Below are 19253 nucleotides of genomic sequence, written 5' to 3' on the forward strand. Positions count from 1 at the left end.
CACCTTGGCTGCCGCATGCTCATCTATCAAATGGGGGTAATAGTGGACACCCCCAAAGGCCTGGAGACTCAGAGCGGAAGCGGCTGACAGGGGAATGGCCCCGGGTTCTCAGGACCGCCCTCTTTGGCATTTTCAAGCTTAACCCAGCCATCTTTCTCTTGCCGTCCTGGCCCTCCCTGCAGCCCATACTCAGCACAGCAGCCAGAGGTTTAAATACAGAATCAATGAAATTGAGGACGCCTTGTCTCAGAATAACATCTAACGCTGACAGTCTACCAGCCACACTCATTTCTTGTTCCACCCTGCTTAAGGTTATACATTTGCCAATCCTAGGGCTTGAACTCTGGGCCTGTCCCTGAGCTGCTTTTGCTCCAGGTTCGCACTCTACCATTTGAGCTACAGCACCACTTCTGGCTTTTTCTGTTCATGTGGTACAGAGGAATTGAACCCAGGGCTTCATACATGCTAGGTGAGCATTCTACCACTAAGCCACATTCCCAGCCCTCCTACTGGGTATTCTTTCCCTACTTCAGCTAACCCTACTGTACTGTTCTGGGACCAGCACTGATCTTCCAGGAAGCTGATTGCCTCATTTGCACAAATTTCTTGTCAGATTGACAGGCCCATTAGGGGAGGGGACATGCATCCCAAGGCTGGAAAGTATCAAGGTACAAACATGCTTGTATTTTACTGAAGCCTGGAGATATGAGCAGCAGTGGCCTCTGGTGAAAGGAATGGAACTTATCTACTCTTTGCACTTCTGTGTATGGCACTCATTCTACAATAAACATATTTTTGTGTCCAAGCTCTTGCTTGAACAACTTTTCACTTACGGCTAGCTCTCTACCCTTTGAGCTACGCTTCCACTTATGGCTTTTGTGCTGGTTGTATCAGTCTGTGATCCTCAGATCACTCAGCCTACTGAGTGGCTAGAATTACAGACATGAGCCACCAGAGCCCAGCTAAAATACTTTTTTAAGTTAGGAGAAAACAGTGACAACACTCTCCTTTTGGGGGGGTTGAGACCCAAAGGCTATTTAGTCAGGCATGGAGAATCGGACTTTCAACAGTAATCGTGGCTTCTCTCACCCCCAGTTATATGGAGTAGAGTCCTAGAACCCAGCCCAAGCATCATCAAAATATTTATTAAAACCAAAGCAGGAGGGAACAGAGCTGTTAGGAAACAAATCAAAGTGCAGATTGGAGGGTGGGTCAGAGCAATAGGGGGAGGGGGCTTCAAATACCACAGGAGGGACCCCTGGGTCTAGGGTGGTGAGCCCTTCACACACCCCTCCAGCCCACCCTGTCAGTGAAGGTCCCCATTCACCTCTCCCTTCTCATACTCATGAGGTGTATGCAGCTAGGGACCTGAAGTGACCCCTCCCTGGAAAAGGGACCATCCCTCCCTCCATCCACCCACCCACAGTCTGTCTCCCTCCCTCCCTTTCCCAATAAATAAACCGCTCAGGCCTCAGCTCCCTCAGGGTAGGGCAAAGAACAGCTGGAAGATCCTTGCCCTTGCACAGGGGTATAGGGAGTTGGGATATCAGCCCCACACCCATCCCACCCTTGCTCACTCCTCAGGCTTGCCAAAGAGACCTCGATAAATAAATAATGCTCCATTAAAGCTTTGATCAGAAAACCTTTAAGACAAGAAGTGCTCTGGCTGCCCTGCAAGCCTAGCAAGCCAAGGCCTCCCACCTGGCCTGGTCAAAGCACAGGATTCAGGGAACAGGGAGCCATCTGGGCCACATTGGGCCCCTGGAGCACAGCGATCAAAAGTGCAGTTAGAGCCCCCTCATGCACACACACGGATCCATTCACACACACACACCACACACACAGACACACGTGGACACACCAGGGCATGTCTTCAATACAAGCTCAAGTATGTTCACCTTCATTCCCGGGTACAGGAGCACGCGCACACATGCTCACACACTACTCACCCCACATTACACACAAGCAGGGTGTCAGGTACATATATATATACACACTACACACACAATCCTTCCTTTCCTGGCCTGCTCAACCAGCTGCAGCCAGACCCCAGGGCTAGAAGCTGCTGGAGAAAGGAGAGAAGGTATAAATTATAATTTTCTAATGGCCTAGAGGTAGGGCTCCAGGGCTGCAGATGTAGGGTGAGCATCTCAAGAGACCCTTGGACCCAAAGCCCCCATCAGAAATCCAAGGGGGTCAGGTCCCCAAAGTCACAATCAAAGAGGTCTCTGATGCCCTCATCCTCCTCCAAGCCAAAGTGGTAATCAAGGGCCTCGTGTGGAGGGGAGAGGCTGATGAATTCCTCAGGAAGGAGCCCACTGGAGAAGTCTTCCCGCATGTGTTCCAGGAGTGAGTCAGCAGCCACCAGGGGGGACAGGCGGTCCTCATCCACAGTGGCCCGGAGGCCACCCATCCGTGACAGCAGGGGCTCTGGGGAGACAGGAGAGCACCTCAGGCCTGGAATGGTCCAGCAGGGAGGAAAGGGGGGGCTGCCAATCCTGCTGGACTACTTAGGACAACCTCCACTCTTCTTTCACCTACCTTGCTCCAGGCTAAGCGGGGACTGGTTGGGATCCATGGTGGGGGATGAGGGGGGAGATGTTGGTGGTGGCACTGTGGTGACAGGGTCAGCTGTCTTCTCCTCCCCAGAAGATGCTTCCTGGGAAGGGGTCTTCCCAGGGCTGATCCCCCCTGAACTCTCCTCAGGACACAGGAAAACATCGATGGGGCCTTGTTTGCTCTTAAGGGAGATCTGAAAGGTCTGGGTGGAGGCAGCAGGCAGGGTAAACTGAGGCCTAAGTGACCACCATCCCAACCCAGTCTGTCCTGGTCAGGTCTGGAATCCTTGGTCTCACCTCTGAAGAGTCCACAGCTTGAAGCTGGGTCTCTGGAGGGGCCTTGATCACCATCACCATCTGCTCCGCAGGGTCTGCAATACTACGAAGGTCCTGGCAGGTCACATAGGCTAGGGTGGGTGGAGTCAAGGATCACATGACCTTTGACCTCTAAGGGGCCAAGGACCCAGACAGCCAACAAGGTAGGTCCCTTAGCCAGAGTCATTTGTTCTCCATAGACTTCTCACTCCAGAGTCTGGCACATCCTTGGTGATCAAGATCTTATTATTAGCTTCTACTGCACACCTGTGCCACAGGACCATCCACCCAGCAAATGCCAAGCTAGTAAGGATATATCTGCTGCAGGAGTGCACACAAGATAAGCTTAACAGAACTCCAGACCTAGAGTTTGACATTTACCTTGGCCTATGATCTTGGTGCCAATTGATGGTTGTACCCAAAGCTTATAAATGAAAAACAAAACTGTTGGGGCTGGGAAGGTGGCTCAGTGGTAGAGCGCTTGCCTTGCATGCATGAGGCCCTGGATTTGATTCCTCAGCACCACATAAGCAAAAAGAAAAAAGCCAGAAGTGGCACTGTGGCTCAAGTGGTAGAGCGCTAGCCTTGAGCTGAAGAGCTGAGGGACAGCGCCCAGGCCCCACAACCGGACCCCCCCCCCAAAAAAAAGAAAAACAAAACTGTCTTAACTTTAAAGCTACAATAATGCACTACATCACTCTATTATGTGAATACTTGTCATAGTTGATACTAGCCTTTCTTCCCTTTCTTTTGAGTCATTTTTGTTTTTCTGACAATATCTAATTATGCAACCCAGTCTAGTCTAGAACTGGTGATCCTCTTACCTCCAGCTTCCATATGCTGGTATACAGACATGCATCATCCAGCTACTTCTACAATCTGTACAGTTCTGGAAGTGGATATTACTACTCCCCCTGCCCCACACCTCTTCTACTCAGCAGTTGAACTCAGGGCCTAGAACTTATTAGGCTGCAGTTCTACCACTTAAACCATACTCCTAGCCCTGCTTTTTGCAGAAGACAAAAACCTAGCAATCTTATGTCTGGGCTAACCTTGAACCTAAATCCTCCAGATCCCAGCCTCTTGAGCAGCTACAATTACAGGCATAAGCTTCTTCTTCTTCTTCTTTTTTTCCAGTTGTGGGGCTTGAACTCTGGGCCTGAGTGCTGTCCATCAGCTCTTCAGCTCAAGGAGAGCACTCTACCACTTGAGCTACAGCAACACTTCCGGTTTTCTGGTGGTTTATTGGAGATAAGAGTTTTATGGACCTTGGGGGCGCTGGTGGCTCATGCCTATAATCCTAGTTACTCAGGAGGCTGAGATCTGAGGATCATGGTTCAAAGCCAGCCCGGGCAGGAAAGACCGTGAGACTCCTATCTCCAATAAACCACCAGAAAACTGGAAGTGGCGCTGTAGCTCAAGTGGTAGAGCGCTCGCCTTGAGCTGAAGAGCTGAGGGACAGCACTCAGGCCCAGAGTTCAAGCCCCACAACCGACAAAAAAAAAAAAAAAAAAAGTTTCATGGACCTTCCTGCCCAGGCTGGCTTTGAACCGTGATCCTCAGATCTCACCCTCCTGAGTAGCTAGGATTACAGGCGTGAGCCACTGGCGCCTGGCTAGGCATGAGCTTCTGACACAGACTATCCCCATTTCTCCCACCCACCCCCCTTCCTGGGGCTTGAACTTCAGGCCTTGGCACTATCCCTGAGCTTCTATGCTCAAGGCTAGCACTCTACCACTTGAGCCACAATGCCACTTCCGGACTTTCCTGCCTCGGCTGGCTTCAAACCATGATACTCAGATCTCAACCTCCTGAGTAGGTAGGATTACAGGGGTATGCCACCAGCACCTGGCTATTTCCTTTTGATGAAGCTGAGGCCTCCAAAACGTTAAACTATCTTGCCCAAGGTCATGTGGTAAGTAAGTGCTGAGCTACGACTTGCATCCAAAGATAGAATTCACAGTCCAAAGCCCAGGATAACCTCTCCCATCTCACTAGGATGGGACAGCCACCTGCCAGGCCTGCCCTCCACGCCCACTGGCCAATCCAAGGATATCGCTGGTTGTCAGAATCCTCAGAAAGCAGCTGTAGCTGGGTGGTACAGATGTGCATCAGGTGATCCAGCTGCTGCTCGCTCTCTTGCAGTTGCTGAAGGTCCTGGGTCAGCCCTTCAAGCCGCCCACTGATCCCCATCATGGCATCGCTGCCTCTGTGGGGAGGCACCTGGGAGGGTTAGCAGCTCCTGGCCCTGCTGCCCATCAGCCCTGGCCCTCAGGACAGAGTCTGCTGCTGAAGTTCTTTGTGAGGCCCAGGCAAACCTCTCTGGCTCATGAATCAGGCTCTAAGTCAGACAGCCATAGGGTTGAAAGTCTGGTCGGACTGTCAACATGTGCCTGTATGTCCCTAGTAGGGATTAGGTAAGTAAATGATAGTACAGACACACCATGGAATATGACAGCTGATGTAGTTATTTCCCAGATATGTTATTAAGTGAAAAGAAAAACAATACAGAATGACCTATCAAAACCCGAAAAGGCAGATAGATGTGTCAGAGAGGGTAGCAGGATGCGTGGGAAGAAGTGTGAAGGGAAAAAATAAATCAAGAATAACAAAAATAAAATGTATGCCAGACAAATCTCATGGATAGCAGGAGACAGAATTGTGGTCACGTGGTAGAAGGAGGATGCGTAAAGACCAGGGAAGGGGACGGTGGAATCTTCTAAGAGGCTGGAAATATTCTTCATCTTGGCCAGGTGGTGGTTACCCAGGTGAAGATATACAACCACAGGGAGATTTGTACTTCTCCACACTGCCACCCCAGGGACGCCCTCTCCCCTCCCAGGAGATAAGACAGAGGCTCAGGCTGGCACAACCAGGCATTTCTGCCTGCCATGGCTGTTGCCTAACCCCCTGCCTTGGCGGTACCTACAGCCACTGAATATGGTTCTTGGACTTCTTGGCAATGAGCTGGATGCCCTCGAGGACATTGGTGATGTCGTAGATGCGCCGCTTCTGCACCTTCAGCACCTCAGCTGCCCAGTTCAGATCTACGACACCATCAGCCGAGCGGCTCAGCAGCTCCAGGAAGCGTTTGGTAGTCAGATTCAGTGATGTCTCATAGCGGGACTTCTCCCCGGGGGACTTGACACCTGTCAAGGAGGGATGGGGCAAGGCAAGGCCCCTCAGCATTCATTCTACTCCTATTCAAGCCTGCCTCCCTGGCTAGAGTAGCAGGATGGGGTGGGGAACAGGTGGTTCCTTCCCCTTGGCTAGCTCAGCAGGGTGGCCCTGCCAACCACAGCATTCCTCTTCTGGCCAGGGAACTCCCCATCCAGAACCTGCCGAGCAACCAATCCAGTTTCCTGCTAGGCCTCCCAGAGGACTGGTTCAGGCCAAGCTTCACCAGCTAGTTTAATCTGCAAGTATTAGATCTGTCCACACCCCCAATCTGGGCCTGGTCATTCTGAGTTCTATGGGTACCTCTTCCTGGGTGGCGGCCTCTGCCCCGAACTGGCCCACTGCTCTCAGCCAGGTACTGATGGTCAGTTTCCAGGTCCAGCCTCCGTTTTACCTGCAGCAGAAACCATGGAGGATGCCAGTAACCGGAAGGGAGGCCAGGAGATGTGGCTGAGGGCTCAGTATTCCTGTACCACTTCTGCCTCAGTTTCTCTACTTAGATGTCACAAAATGTGTGAATAAAGCTAGATGGTAGTGGCTCTTGCTTGTAATTACCCATAAAGCTGAGATCTGAGAACCACTACTGATAGGAAAGTCCATGACTCTCATCTCCAATTAATCACCAAAAAGCTGGAAGTTGAGTTATAACTCAAGTGGCAGAGCACCAGTCTTGAGCAAAACAGCAAAAGGAGAGCACCCAGACTCAGAGTTGAAGCCATAAGATCAACTAAGAAAAGTGTTAGTGAGGTAGAGAGATTCTAGGGGTCATAGCTTTACCACACACACAGGCTACTCAAGTGGAAGGCAGAAGACCTAAGTTCAAGTCCTAGCTCCACCAGCACTTCACTGGAAGCTGGTTTTTGTTTTTTTTGGGGGTCTGGTGGAGGGGCCTGAACTCTGGGCCTGGGTGCTGTCCCTCAGCTCTTCAGCTCAAGGCTAGCGCTCTACCACTTGAGCCACAGCGCCACTTCCGGCTTTTTTCTTTTTGCTTATGTGGTGCTGAGGAATCGAACCCAGGGCCTCAGGCAAGCAAAGCAAGCACTCTACCACTGAGCCACCTTCCCAGCCCGGAAGCTGGTTTTGTTTTTTGTTTGTTTTTGTTTTGTTTTTAGTCCAGTCATGTGCCTGATCTCTGGGCCTGGGCGCTGTCCCTCATCTCTTCAGCTCAAGGCTAGTGCTCTACCACTTGAGCCACAGCGCACGTCTGCCTTTTTTCTGCTTATGTGGTGCTGAGGAATTGAACCCAGGGTCTCATGCATGCAAGGCAAGCGCTCTAGCACTGAGCCACCTTCCCAGCCCTTGTTTTGTTTTTTACCTTATGTATTGTACCACCCAGCTGTGTCCCCAGATCAAGTTTCTAGTCAATAGCAAGTGAGCCACTGGCGCCCAGCTGTCACCACTTTTAAACCCAAGCATGGAACCCTGAAAGCCTTGTGAAGACATTCACTGATGGAGAAATCCGAATGATTCAATCACCAATCTGACAAAGTGTTCACAAAGACCTTGGCTTTTTTAGGCTCTAGGATTCTATTCAGAAAAGCAATAAAGCAGGCCATGGTTCTCTTAAAAGACAGGCCCAACAAGGAAAACCTGACAGAGCAAAAGATATACATGGTCCCTTCCAGGATTACAAATCTCATCAACTTTTCCCTGGTTGGTTGTTATGGAATATAGGGGCAAATTCTATATGGGAGACCACAGGAGACTGCCTTACCTGAGCAATGAGAATGGTGGACTGTTTGAATATGGGCATAAAGGAACATCTACAATTTAAAAATTAGAAAGCTGGATAGCAGTGGCTCACACCTGAAATAAGGAACAAGGTTCAAAGTCAACTCAGGCAGTCTGAGAGACCTTTTGCTTGATAACTGGAAACAGGAGTCTCATGGGCTTTCCTGTCCTCAGGAAAGTGGCTTCAAACTGTGATCCTCAGATCTCAGCCTCCTAAGTAGTGAGGATTACAGGTGTGGGCCACTGGGTGTCTAGTTTCTGAAAGACTCTTATCTCCAATTAACCAGAAAAAAGCCGGAAATGGAGATGTGGCTCCAGTGGTAGAACACCAGCCTTGAGCAGCTAGTTAAGTGAGTGTGAAGCCCTGAGTTCAAGCTCCAGTATCAGCACAAAATAAAACTTAAAATAACTGGAGATAAGAGTCTCCTGGAGGGGCTGGGAAGGTGGCTCAGTGGTAGAGCATTTGCCTTGCATGCCTGAGGCCCTGGGTTCGATTCCTCAGCACCACATAAGCAAAAAGAAAAAAACCCCGAAAGTAGTGCTGTGGCTCAAGTGGTAGAACGCTAGCCTTGAGCTGAAGAGCTGAGGGACAGCGCCCAAACCCAGAGTTCAGGCCCCACGACCAGACTCCCCCCAAAAAAGTCTCCTGGACTTTCCTGTCTCAGCTGGCTTTGAACCGTGATCCTTAGATCTCAGCCTCCTGAGTAGCTAGGATTACAGACGAGAGCCACCAGAGCCCAGCTATAAATTTATTTTTAAAAATGTCTCTACAACTGAAAAAACATCCGGAGAAAGAAAATAAGGAAAGAAAGAGAGAGCGCTAGGATACTGCCCCTTTCAACCTGTTTTTGGATAGTGCTGAGGATCAAACTAAGGGCCTTACACATGCTAGACTAAGTGCTCTACCACTTGAGCCATACCTCCAACATGGTCTTTGTTAGTCGTTTGGAAGAGTCACAGACATCTCATGAAGTCTAGTCTGGCTTCAAACCAAGATTCTCCAGATCTCAGCCGCCTGAGTAGTTAGAATTACAGACATAAGCCACTGGCACTGGCTCCCTGCTTTCTTTTTTTTTTTTTTGGTCAGTTGTGGGGCTTGAACTTAGGGGCCTGGGTGCTATCCTTGAGCTCTTTTGCTCAAGGCTAGAGCTCTACCACTTTGAGCCATAGCACAACTTCCAGTTTTAATATTCTCAGGCCTTTGCTGCCTGGGCTGGCTTTGAACAGTGATCCTCAAATCTCAGCCTCCTGAGTAGCAAGGATTACAGGCACGAGCCACCAGAGCCCAGCTTTCCAGTTTCTTAATACTGTTTTATACAATTATATGCATAATGAAAAACTTTAGAGACTTTTCATTTTGGTTTGATTTCCTGAGACAGGGTCTTGCTATGTAGCCCAAGGGCTGGCCTTGAACTCCTGATCCTCTGGCTGTAGATGGAGCGCTGGGAACACAGTTGTCTACCAGCCAACAAGCCTGACTGTTTTGGGCGTTTTTTGTTTCGGTTTGGTTTTTGGTCAGTCTTGGGGCTTGAACTCTGGGTCTGGGTTCTGTTCCTCAGCTCTTCAGCTCAAGGCTAGCACTCTACCAGTTAAGCCACATCACCACTTCCCGTTTTCTGGTGGTTAATTGGGAGTAAGAATCTCAAGACTTTTCTGCCCAGGCTGGCTTTCAACAGGGATCCTCAGATCTCAGACTCCTGAGTAGCTAGAATTACAGGCTTAAGCCACTGATACCCGGCTCATCCCTAAGTTTTTTTATTTTTTTTTTGGGGGGGGTGGAGTCCAGTCGTGGGGCCTAAACTCTGGGCCTGGGCACTGTCCCTCAGCTCTTCAGCTCAAGGCTAGTGCTCTACCACTTGAGCCACAGCACCACTTCCGGCTTTTTTCTTTTTGCTTAAGTGGTGCTGAGGAATCGAACCCAGGGCCTCATGCATGAAAGGCAAGCACTCTGCCACTGAGCCACCTCCCCAGCCCCATCCCTAAGCTTTTTGATTAAGGCTACTGCTCTCCTGAGCCACAACTCTACTTTTGGTTTTCGGGTGGCTAACTGGAGGTAAAAGTCTCACTTGAGCCACAGGGCCACTTCCGGCTTTTTTTCTTTTTGCTTATGTAGTGCTGAGGAATCGAACCCAGGGCCTCATGTATGCAAGGCAAGTGCTCTACCACTGAGCCACCTTCCCAGCCCCTTGCACAGAACTCTGTATACAGGAGGAACTATCAATAAATGAACCCTGGGGCAGAAGCCAAACCTGTAGCTTATTTCAAGGGCTTCCCCCACAGAAATGCCAAAGCAGAAAGCATTTCTGACCTTCAGTTCTAGGATTTGCCAGCCCCTCCCTACATACCTACAGAAAAGTGCCTATTGGTCCTTAAATACAAAGGTAAGGGGCCCTAAATAGCTCAATGATTAAATAAATGGATTCCTTATGCTAATAAGGTGTTGGCCCCTCGAACATCACTTGCAGTGGATAGGTTTTTCTCTTCCTCCCAGAGCTGAAGGCTTAGGACAGGACCTACATGGGTTCTAAGTGCAGCCATGTCATGAATAGAGTATACCTGTTCAGACTCATGCTAGTCTCTGCAACAACAAGTTCTTGGAGTATACAGGAGACCCGCCCCTGACACGAGGTTCAGAGACCTTCCTGGGCTTTCTTCAACCTCCATTAGCTTCTCAGGTCCCTCCATTAATTATCTTCTCTAGGTCAACACCCAGGAAATTCAGCCTGGTCTCACCATACGCTTGCAAAATGAGTAGGGAAAATTCAATCAGCTCTGGGCCTCAGTTTCCCTATCTATAAAAAGCGAAGGCTGATGACAGGGTCAAATGAGTTAACTGGATAAAGTGCTTGGCATAGAGCCTGGCACACAAAACATCTTCAAAACAGTGGGGGCTGCTATTGTTATTATTATTAGCATCTTGGTGATTCCGGAAGGAAGGCAGCACTGGGCACTAGGCCAAAGGGGTGGGAGGCCTTCTCAGGATGCCTCAGGGACCAGCTGCTACCCACATCCCCATCAGTAGTTAAGCAGCTTCTACGGTCAAGGTCCAAGGCCCTGCCTGGCATGGCCCAGCCTGCTTGCTTCAAGCCTCCTACAGAGGCTCTGTCCTGCCTGGGCTGTTCCAGCCCTCCAGCCTAAAGGTCCAAGTTCAGACCTCCACTCTCTCCTCCCACTGTAGCCCAGCTGCCTCCCCTGGCCCACCAGTCTGAACTGACCTTGGGGTCCTTATTGCTCAGGAAGAAGGGACCACAGAATGCGGGGATTTCCCTGAGATGGTGTTTTCTGTCTTGGCATTAGGGGCCTCCTCTCCAGCACCCACAGCCAGGCCCACCCAGCCTTCCACAGAGGATCAGGGGTCTGTGTGCCTGATTAATGAGGATCCATGGCAACCAGGGGCTGGGAGGGTGGCAGATGGAAGGGCAGGCAAAGGGAGGGGACCAGCAGCTGGCCCAGCGCCCCGCCCCTGCAGAGAAGGCCTCCCTATTGGGAGGCCTCTTCCCCAGAGGCCTGGGGCCAGGCCTGCACCTGGTCACCCAAAATAGGGGCAGGAAGGAGGGTCTCAGTGGTTCCCCAACGTTTCCTCCTTCACCTCCCCAGAAGCCGCACCTAATACCCAACTGCAAATGGTGATCGCAAGCCAGCAGACAGGAGTTCAAATCTCAGCCCCACCACCTGCAGCTGGTGCTACTGGTCAAGGGGCAAATCACTTTCCCGTCAGGCCTCAGTTCCTCCCTCCCGCAGATGGGCACGTGACAACCCGAAGCTCACAGCAGCGCTTGGGCTGGCTTGAAGCTTGCCAAAGGCCTTGGCATGCAGTAAGCACCAGCTGAATACACGTGGACCATTATTATCAATGAGTCCGGCGCTCGAGCGGCTTTGGCGAGAAGCGGAGGCCCAGAGCACAGACGAGCCAAACAGGGACCGGCCCGCGGTCACCCGCACTTCGGGGCGGAGCCCGGAGGCCCAGCCCAGGCTGTGCACCGCCCCGCGCGGGCGCCTCAGTCCTCCCCTCCCCCGCCGCCTCTGGGCCCAACCCTGCGCCTGCCCGGATCTGCGCGGGGACTCAGGGGGCGCAGTCGGCATGGTGTCCCTGGGGTCCGTACCGGCGGGCGGCCGAGAGCGGGGCGCGGCGCGCTGGGTGCGGGCCGGGGCGCCTGCGGCGTGGCGAAGAGCAGCAGGTCGGGGTCACAGGGGCCGGCGGCGGGCGCAGCGGGGCCGGCGAGGGCCGGCGGGGCGCTGGCGTCCTGCGCTGTGGAGATGATGACGATCTGCGAGGAGTCGAGCAGCCGCAGCGCGCCGGCCCCGAGCAGGGCCTCCAGTGCCGGCGCGCACGGGCCTCCCGCGGGGGCCCCGGCCACAGCCATGGTGCTCACGGCCCGCGCGGCTCAGGTGGCAGGCGGCGGCGGCGGCGCGGGCCCATGGCTGCAGGTCCTGGCCAGGGCTCGATCCCGCTCCGCCCCCGGCCGCCGCAGCCTGCAAAGTCCGGGCCACTTTTACGCGCCAAATCCTTTTTGCCGCGAAAGAGCCACGAGCCGCCGAGAGCTGTCTCTATTGGCTGTCTGGGCTATGACGCAGTCGGCGGCGACAGCGCCCATTGGCCTCAGCGCGCCGGCCCGGCGGCGGAGGGCGGGACCGGGTGGCGGCGCGGGGCGGGGCGCGCTCTGGCTTTGTGGGGGCGGTGCCAGGCGCGCTCACTCGCATCACCCCGGGGCTGGACCGCCCTGGAAGAAGGCGTGGGGATCCGGGCCCGTCCCCGACAGGCCACGCCCATCCTGCTGAACCCTGCAGAAGAATATTGAGATTTAGCACTCAGTTCTGCATGTCAACGGTATACTGGCCACACATGACCCCCTGCCCCCCAAATCCACAACCTATAGCACCCATATATACTCAGCTCTGATTTTCATAAGCTGCCCCCTCTTTTTTCGGGTGTTCAGGCCCACTTCCTAGGTCCCAGCCCCCACCAGATATATCTTCCATCCTCAACTTAGACTGGTGCCATTTACACCCTGTGCCCCGCCTTGTCCCTTTAGCCCAAACCTAAAGGGGGCTGCCAGAAAACGGAGAGGGATATCTGGCAGGACACAGGCTGACACTTTCCAATTCGCCTCATCTTGGCTGAAAACCCTTTGATGACCAGGCAGGCACAGTCCCAATGCCTGCTTGAGCTCATTCATTCACTCACTCTTAAGAACGTTCTTGAACGTGATCCTTAGTTCAGACCTTGACTCGTGGCCATAAGGAATTCACAGTCTAGTACAGAGGAGGAGGGGAACACAGAGGTAACAGATGTTTACAATAATGATGCAGTTTAACTCCATGTTAGATCTTACAAAGGGTGGAGGTGACAGTACAGAACATGAAAATGCATTTAATCCTGAGAATCAGCGATATCATCAGCATTCCTCATTGCTCATGTCAGTCTATCTAACTAATACGGTCTTCTCTGTGTTAGGCCTTATGCCAGCATGGAAGACAGAAGTGTAATTTAATAAAAGTCTACAAGCCCCAGGATTGGCAAGGAAGAAAAGAAGGGAGGAAGGAAGGAAGGAAGGAAGGAAGGAAGGAAGGAAGGAAGGAAGGAAGGAAGGAAGGGAGGGAGGGAGGGAGGGAGGGAGGGAGGGAGAGAGGAAAGGAGGGAGGGCAAGCAAGCAGGCCCAGACAGGCTCATACTTATAATCCTAGCTACTCAGGAAGCTGAGATCTGAGGATTGTTTAATGCCAGTCCAGACAGGAAAGTCTATGATTTTTGTTGTTGGTGGTGGTAGTAGTCATGGGGCTTGAACTCAGGGCCCAGGTGCTGTCCCTGAGCTTTTTTTGCTCAAGGCTAATGGTCTACCATTTTGAGCTACAGCTCCATTTCTGTTGTTGTTGTTTTTCTGGTGGTTAATTGGCAATAAGAATCTCACAGACTTTCCAGCCTGTGCTGGCTTAGAACTGTGATCCTCAGATCTCAACCTCTTGAATAGCTAGGATTACAGGTCTGAGCTACCAACACATTTTCTATGTCTAATTAACCACCAAAAAACCAGAGGAGGAGTTGTGGCTCAAGTGATAGAGCATTAGCCTTGAATGAAAAAGCTAAAAGACTGTGCTCAGGCCCTGAATTCAAGCCCTAGTACTGGCTCACACACAAACACACACACAAACACAGTGTAAACAACAGTTCTGCCTCTCTCCTACTGACTACACCTCTTTTCCACCTGCCTTCCCAACTAGTAATGCCTCCCCAAACTGACTGGTTCAGCAGGAGCTGAGCCTAGGATGCACCAAAGAGACCACGGTTCACCACGGTCCTTAGGCCCCTGGCTTCAGAATCACTTGGGCATTTGTTTACTTTGGGGCCACTCCAGCCCTTCCCATTTAGAATCTCTAAAAGCCCAGGAATATGCATTTTAACAAGCATCTCTTACACCTATCCCAGGTGATTTCTGTGTGTTCACATTTGAGAACAACTGGGTCTACCTGTATAACCAAATGTGTGTTGCAGCCTCCAGTGACAGTTCCTGAGGATACCTCTTGCTCTCAGTTTTGCAGGCTATAAAATGGGCACATCAACCTTGCCCTGGCCCCATTCCAGGGTTGCCATTAAAAACAGAAAGAATTTGAAAGTGTTCTATAGACTATGTGGTGGTTTTGAAATGCAGGAGTTCCCTCCCCCCCAACCTCTGATAAGCAGTTTGTGAAAAATTAGGCATTGCAAATCCTAGAATGTATCAGAATGAGAAAGGACCACAGACACCACATAGGCCTCTTGCTGCACAGCTGGGAGAATGAGGCCCATTCAGGGGAAGGGATTTGGGAAGCCAGCCAGTCACAGAATCTAGCCGGCATGGGATCCCTAGCCCTGGGGGTCTGCCTGTCCCATTCTCTGCTTGCCCTCCTACCCCAACAGAGATGCCGAGGGCCAGATTTCATTCAATATACCTAAATCAGGCACTGACAGAGGGTAAGAACAGCTGGCTCATTCCTATTCCAGAAGGACAGTTTGTTTTTTTTTTTTCCTTTCTCTACTGCTGTCTAAAGAGGCCCATTAACAGTAACACTTTTGTAAATATCTCTCCTATCCAATAGTCATTCAACAAATACTGAGCATCTGTTATATTTCAAGCACCAAGGTGGTTGCTGGATAGGGAGGGCATAGGTAGTCATTATCATCCCATTTTATGAGTAGGAAACTGAGGCCCAAAGGGCATTAGTTTACCTACTAGATGAAAAGGCTATTATGTAGGCTTTGGGAGGGTCAGGCCAGAGGTTTTCTAAAGCCTTGCCCTTCTCAAAGTATTCAGGTTCACATTCCAAAGCACATGCCTGTAGTCACAGCTACTCAGGAGGCTGAGGTGGAAGAATCACATGAGGAGTTTGAGATCAGCAATGCAGTGAGACCCTACACATCCCCAGTAGAAGTAGGTGCCCTTCCTACAGTCCCCCCAGTCCTGTTGTAGCAGTGGGGAGTGAAGAGCAGAATTTCCAGTATGAAAACAAGGAAGAGACAAGGGTTTTCTGGCTATATTACTACCTACTAAAAAGCAGAAAAGGCCTGGAAGATGGGGACCTTTGGCCCACAGCCTGGAAGATCCTGATAAGACTGTTCTCAATGTCAGCAGCTCTCTGCAAGCTGATAGCTTCCATAAAATTTGCCATCACTGGGCAGCCACTGCCATTGATGGTCTCCTTTCAAATCCATAATCCTCTATAAGTGAAGTTTATCGGTATGGTGCAGGAAGGAGGAAGGGTCAGAGAGGGGCACCCATAGCCCTAGGTCACACAGAAATGAGATGGCAGCTTAGTCTGGCCTACTGCAAGACTTACAAACTGTCCTTCATACTTGCTACCCTCTGCTAATATCCCAAAGACCCAGGCTTAGTGCTGATGAGATTAAAATGTATGGTTTCCCATAGGCATTATGGTAGCTAGTGGCTTACATAGTGGGTGCTTACCCCCACCACCAAGTAGAAGATCCAAGGCCTCTACTCTACTGTGTATGTAGACAGCTTGTCCTTGGTGTTAGTGTCCATCCAGGCCATTCCAGAGGACTGTGGAGAGGCAGGCATGCACAGAAGAAGGTTTATAAGATTTATTAGAGGGGCCATATCTCCCCGAGGAGAGGAAGCAATATGGCGTCTGCCCCTATCCAGGTGCTCATTCTGGGGCTAGAGGTGGTACGTGCTCTGTACTCTGCATGCACATGCCCAGGCCCAGGTAGGTCTGGGAGGAGAGTGGGAGTGGTTAGCTATCCTGGCAGGAATTCTAGGGCAGGGCAGAACTCAGGTCTGGGTGGAGCTGAGAGCTAAGTACTGCCACAAAAAGGCAGTGGGAGGGACTGAGGACCTGAGGTGGGGAGAAGCCCAATACTTGGTTCTTTCTAAGATGAAGGGTGCTTTAACAGTAAGAAAATGGACTTCTGAATCCATAACCCAGGTAGACATAAACGAGTGGTGTGTGTGTGTGTGTGTGTGTGTGTGTGTGTGTGTGTGTGTATGTGTGTGTGTCTGTGTGTGTGTCTGTGTGTCTGTGTGTCTGTGCCCAAGATTCACAGTGTTCCCTCTAGCCTCACTCATTCAATACACATATATATTTACTGAGCATCTACTATGTTCTATGTGCTGGGTGGACAGGGAGAAAGACCTAAGTATCTCAGACACCTGGAGCTCACAAGCCCAATGAAAAGACTAAGAAATTATTTTCATGGGCCTGCACAATATGCTCATTAAGGAGCTTGATGAGTGACAGCAATGATTTAAAACCATTTATTCTGCTGTAGCAACTCCCCCAAACATACATTCTTAGAGTTAAAAAAAAAAAAAAAAAGCTCTTCAGTTCCTAGTAATGAAAAAAAAAATCTTCAACATGATTGTCCCATGGTTATGAGGAACGCATAATTGGGGAAAACGGCTCTGTGATGACTTCATTTTATTAAGGGCACAGAGGCATCCATTGTTGGGTCCTGGCAGAGGCAAGTGGGGAGTTTTGCATCTGCAGCTCCTCGTTCCTCTTGAATGACCCCATGATGCTACCCTTGACAGTTTACTGTTCCTGGATGTTCTGTCACTGTGCCAGCTCTGCCTATGCCAGACAGGCCTTCTATGCATCAAGAGGAAGAAGGAGCAGACTCTGGAGCCACGCAGACCCCAGCTCTTCCTGCCTGCCGGGCTAGGGCCATGAACTCCCCTCAGGAAGAACTTCTCTTGCTTCACTCTTGCTTGGAACAGGGAGGAGAGTTAGCTCTAGGGTTAGGTGAGGAAATAAGACAAGCAAACTGGCCCACAGGTATGCGTTCATTTGCCCACACAGTGTTTCCTTTTTTATAATATGAACTGACTTTAAGATTTTAGGATTTAGCTCAGTGGCAAAGGGCTTGTCAAGGAAGCACAATGCTCTGGGGCCAACCCTCAGTACCAAAAATATTACAGTTAAAAAACAAGTAAATAAAACCTGGGAGCTGGTGGCTCATGCCTATAATCCTAGCTACTCAGGAAGCTAAAATATAAGGATCACAGTTAGCCTAGTTAGTAAAGTCCAATTAACTACCAAAAGAAAAAAAGGGGGGCCTGGGAAGGTGGCTCAGTGGTAGAGTGCTTGCCTTGCATGAATGAGGCCCTGGGTTTGATTCCTCAGCACCACATAAGCAGAAAAAGCTGGAAGTGGCTCTGTGGCTCAAATGGTAGAGCACTAGCCTTGAGCTAAGAGCTAAGGGACAGTGCCCAGGCCCAGAGTTCAGGCCCATGATTGAAAAAAAAAAAAAAAGCCAGAAAATGCAGTTGTGGCTCAAGTGGTAAAGCACTAGTCTTGAGCAAAAATGCTCAAGGACAGTGTCCAGGCCCTGAATTCAAGTCACAGTACACACAGACACACAGACAGACACAGACACAGACACACACACAGACATACACAGACACACACACACACACACACACACAAAATATGAAGATAAAGAGGATAAGAGACTAGGTCTGGTAGTTCACACCTGTAATGCCAACTACTAAGGAAGAAGAAGTAGAGAGGATTAGAGGTCCAAAGCAAAAAGGGCTTGGGACATGGTTCAAGTAGTAGAGCACCTACTAACAAGCACAAGGCTCTGGATTCAAAATGCATTATGGAAATTGGGGGAGGGAAAGATGGAGGGAAGGAGAGAGATTTGAATAACTTCAGCAACTTGTCTACATTTTCATGTCTAGATTTTTCAGAGAAGAACAAAACTATTCTTGTTTGGGTATGGAATAGTTTTCCTGAAGTAATCCTCATCTACCTCTCAACCTCTATAAGGCAGTGAAGTGTGTCACTGAGAAATCATGTATTTTATTGATCTGGAGACTTTATGTATTTCTCTTCTTCATGGTTTGTTTGTTTTTAAAGTCAAGGTCTCACAATATAGCCCAAGCTGACTTCTATCTTTTTTTTTTTTTTTGGGTCCGGTCGTGGGGCCTGAACTCTGGGCCTGGGCACTGTCCCTCAGCTCTTCAGCTCAAGGCTAGCGCACTACCACTTGAGCCATAGCACCACTTCCGGCTTTATTTTTTGCTTATGTGGTGCTCAGGAATCGAACTCAGAGCCTCATTCATACAAGGCAAGTGCTCTGCCACTGAGCCACCTTCCCAGCCCTGACTTCTATCTTATCTCAGCTTCCTAAGTGCTAAGATTACACTCACTCCACTATTACTGGCTCCTAAAACATATTTATCTATATAGGTATCTATCTATCTATCTATCTTCCTCCTCTCCCCTCCTCCCCCCCCCCTGCTCCAGACTTGGAGCTTGAACTCACTGTCCCTGAGCTTCTTTTTGCTCAAGGCTAGCACTCTACCACTTGAGCCACAGCACCGGCTTTTTCTGTTTCTGTGGTACTGAGGAATCAAATCCAGAACTTCATGCATGCTAGGCAAGCATTCTACCACTAAGCCACATTCCCAGCCCTCTATCTATCTCTTTAGTATTGGTACCATGGCTTGAATTCAGGGCCTGAGTGCTGTCACTTAGGATTTTCATTCAAAGTTGGTGCTCTACTATTTGAGTTCCACTTCTGGCTTTTTGCTGAAGAATATCACGGACTTTCTTGCCCAGGCTGATCCTCAGATATCAGCATCCTAAGTAGCTAGGATTACAGGAATGAGCCACAGGTACCCAGCTTTTTTTCCCTATATTTTAACATCTCTGAAATTGAGGCACATAACATCTAGGGAATGTCTTTTTTTTTTTTTTTTCTGTCAGTCATGGGGCTTGAACTCTGGGCCTGGGTGTTGTCCCTTAGCTCTTCAACTCAAGGTGAGCACTCTAACACTTGAGCCACAGCGCCACTTCGGGTTTTCTGAGTGGTTTATTGGAGATAAGAGTTTCACAGCCTTTCCTGCTGGCTTGAACCATGCTCCTCAGATCTCAGCTTCCTGAGTAGCTAGGATTATAGGTGTGAGCCAGGGGTGCCCGGATGAATGTCCATTTTTCTTTTTTTTTGAATGTCCATTTTTTTGTGTGTTC

At 50.2% G+C, this 19253-nt stretch overlaps 1 protein-coding gene across 2 annotated transcripts; it reads right to left on the reverse strand.

Moving 5' to 3' along the window:
* Nucleotides 1–1444: 1444 nt before the first annotated feature.
* On the reverse strand, nt 1445–12303 carry E2f1 (E2F transcription factor 1). 2 transcript variants are annotated; one of them, XM_070007798.1, is made up of 7 exons: nt 11885–12303; nt 6354–6444; nt 5803–6022; nt 4930–5082; nt 2856–2970; nt 2542–2761; nt 1445–2430 (listed from the first exon to the last, which is right to left on the reverse strand). In XM_070007798.1, the coding sequence occupies exons 1-7, from the start codon at nt 12143–12145 to the stop codon at nt 2180–2182; spliced, it is 1311 nt and encodes a 436-aa protein (XP_069863899.1). In that variant the 5' UTR covers nt 12146–12303; the 3' UTR covers nt 1445–2179. The 2 variants fall into 2 exon arrangements, with proteins under 2 accessions (XP_069863899.1, XP_069863900.1); XM_070007799.1 differs by lacking the exon at nt 2542–2761 and having other exon boundaries at nt 11885–12210.
* Nucleotides 12304–19253: the final 6950 nt, after the last annotated feature.

The sequence above is a fragment of the Dipodomys merriami genome, unplaced genomic scaffold (genome assembly GCF_024711535.1).
Source record: "Dipodomys merriami isolate MVZ:Mamm:240054 unplaced genomic scaffold, mDipMer1.0.p SCAF_7, whole genome shotgun sequence".
Classification (NCBI taxonomy): Eukaryota; Metazoa; Chordata; class Mammalia; order Rodentia; family Heteromyidae; genus Dipodomys; species Dipodomys merriami.

What these genes read in the sequence shown, in the direction of transcription:
- E2f1 (XM_070007798.1), bottom strand. Translation starts at nt 12,145, where the DNA reads ATGGCTGTGGCCGGGGCCCCCGCGGGAGGCCCGTGCGCGCCGGCACTG. An exon ending in AGGCCGCCACCCAGGAAGAG is followed by an intron (nt 6,023 to 6,353) that starts GTACCCATAGAA and finishes CCTCCTTGACAG; the next exon opens with GTGTCAAGTCCCCCGGGGAG. An exon ending in CCCGCTTAGCCTGGAGCAAG is followed by an intron (nt 2,431 to 2,541) that starts GTAGGTGAAAGA and finishes CTGTCTCCCCAG; the next exon opens with AGCCCCTGCTGTCACGGATG.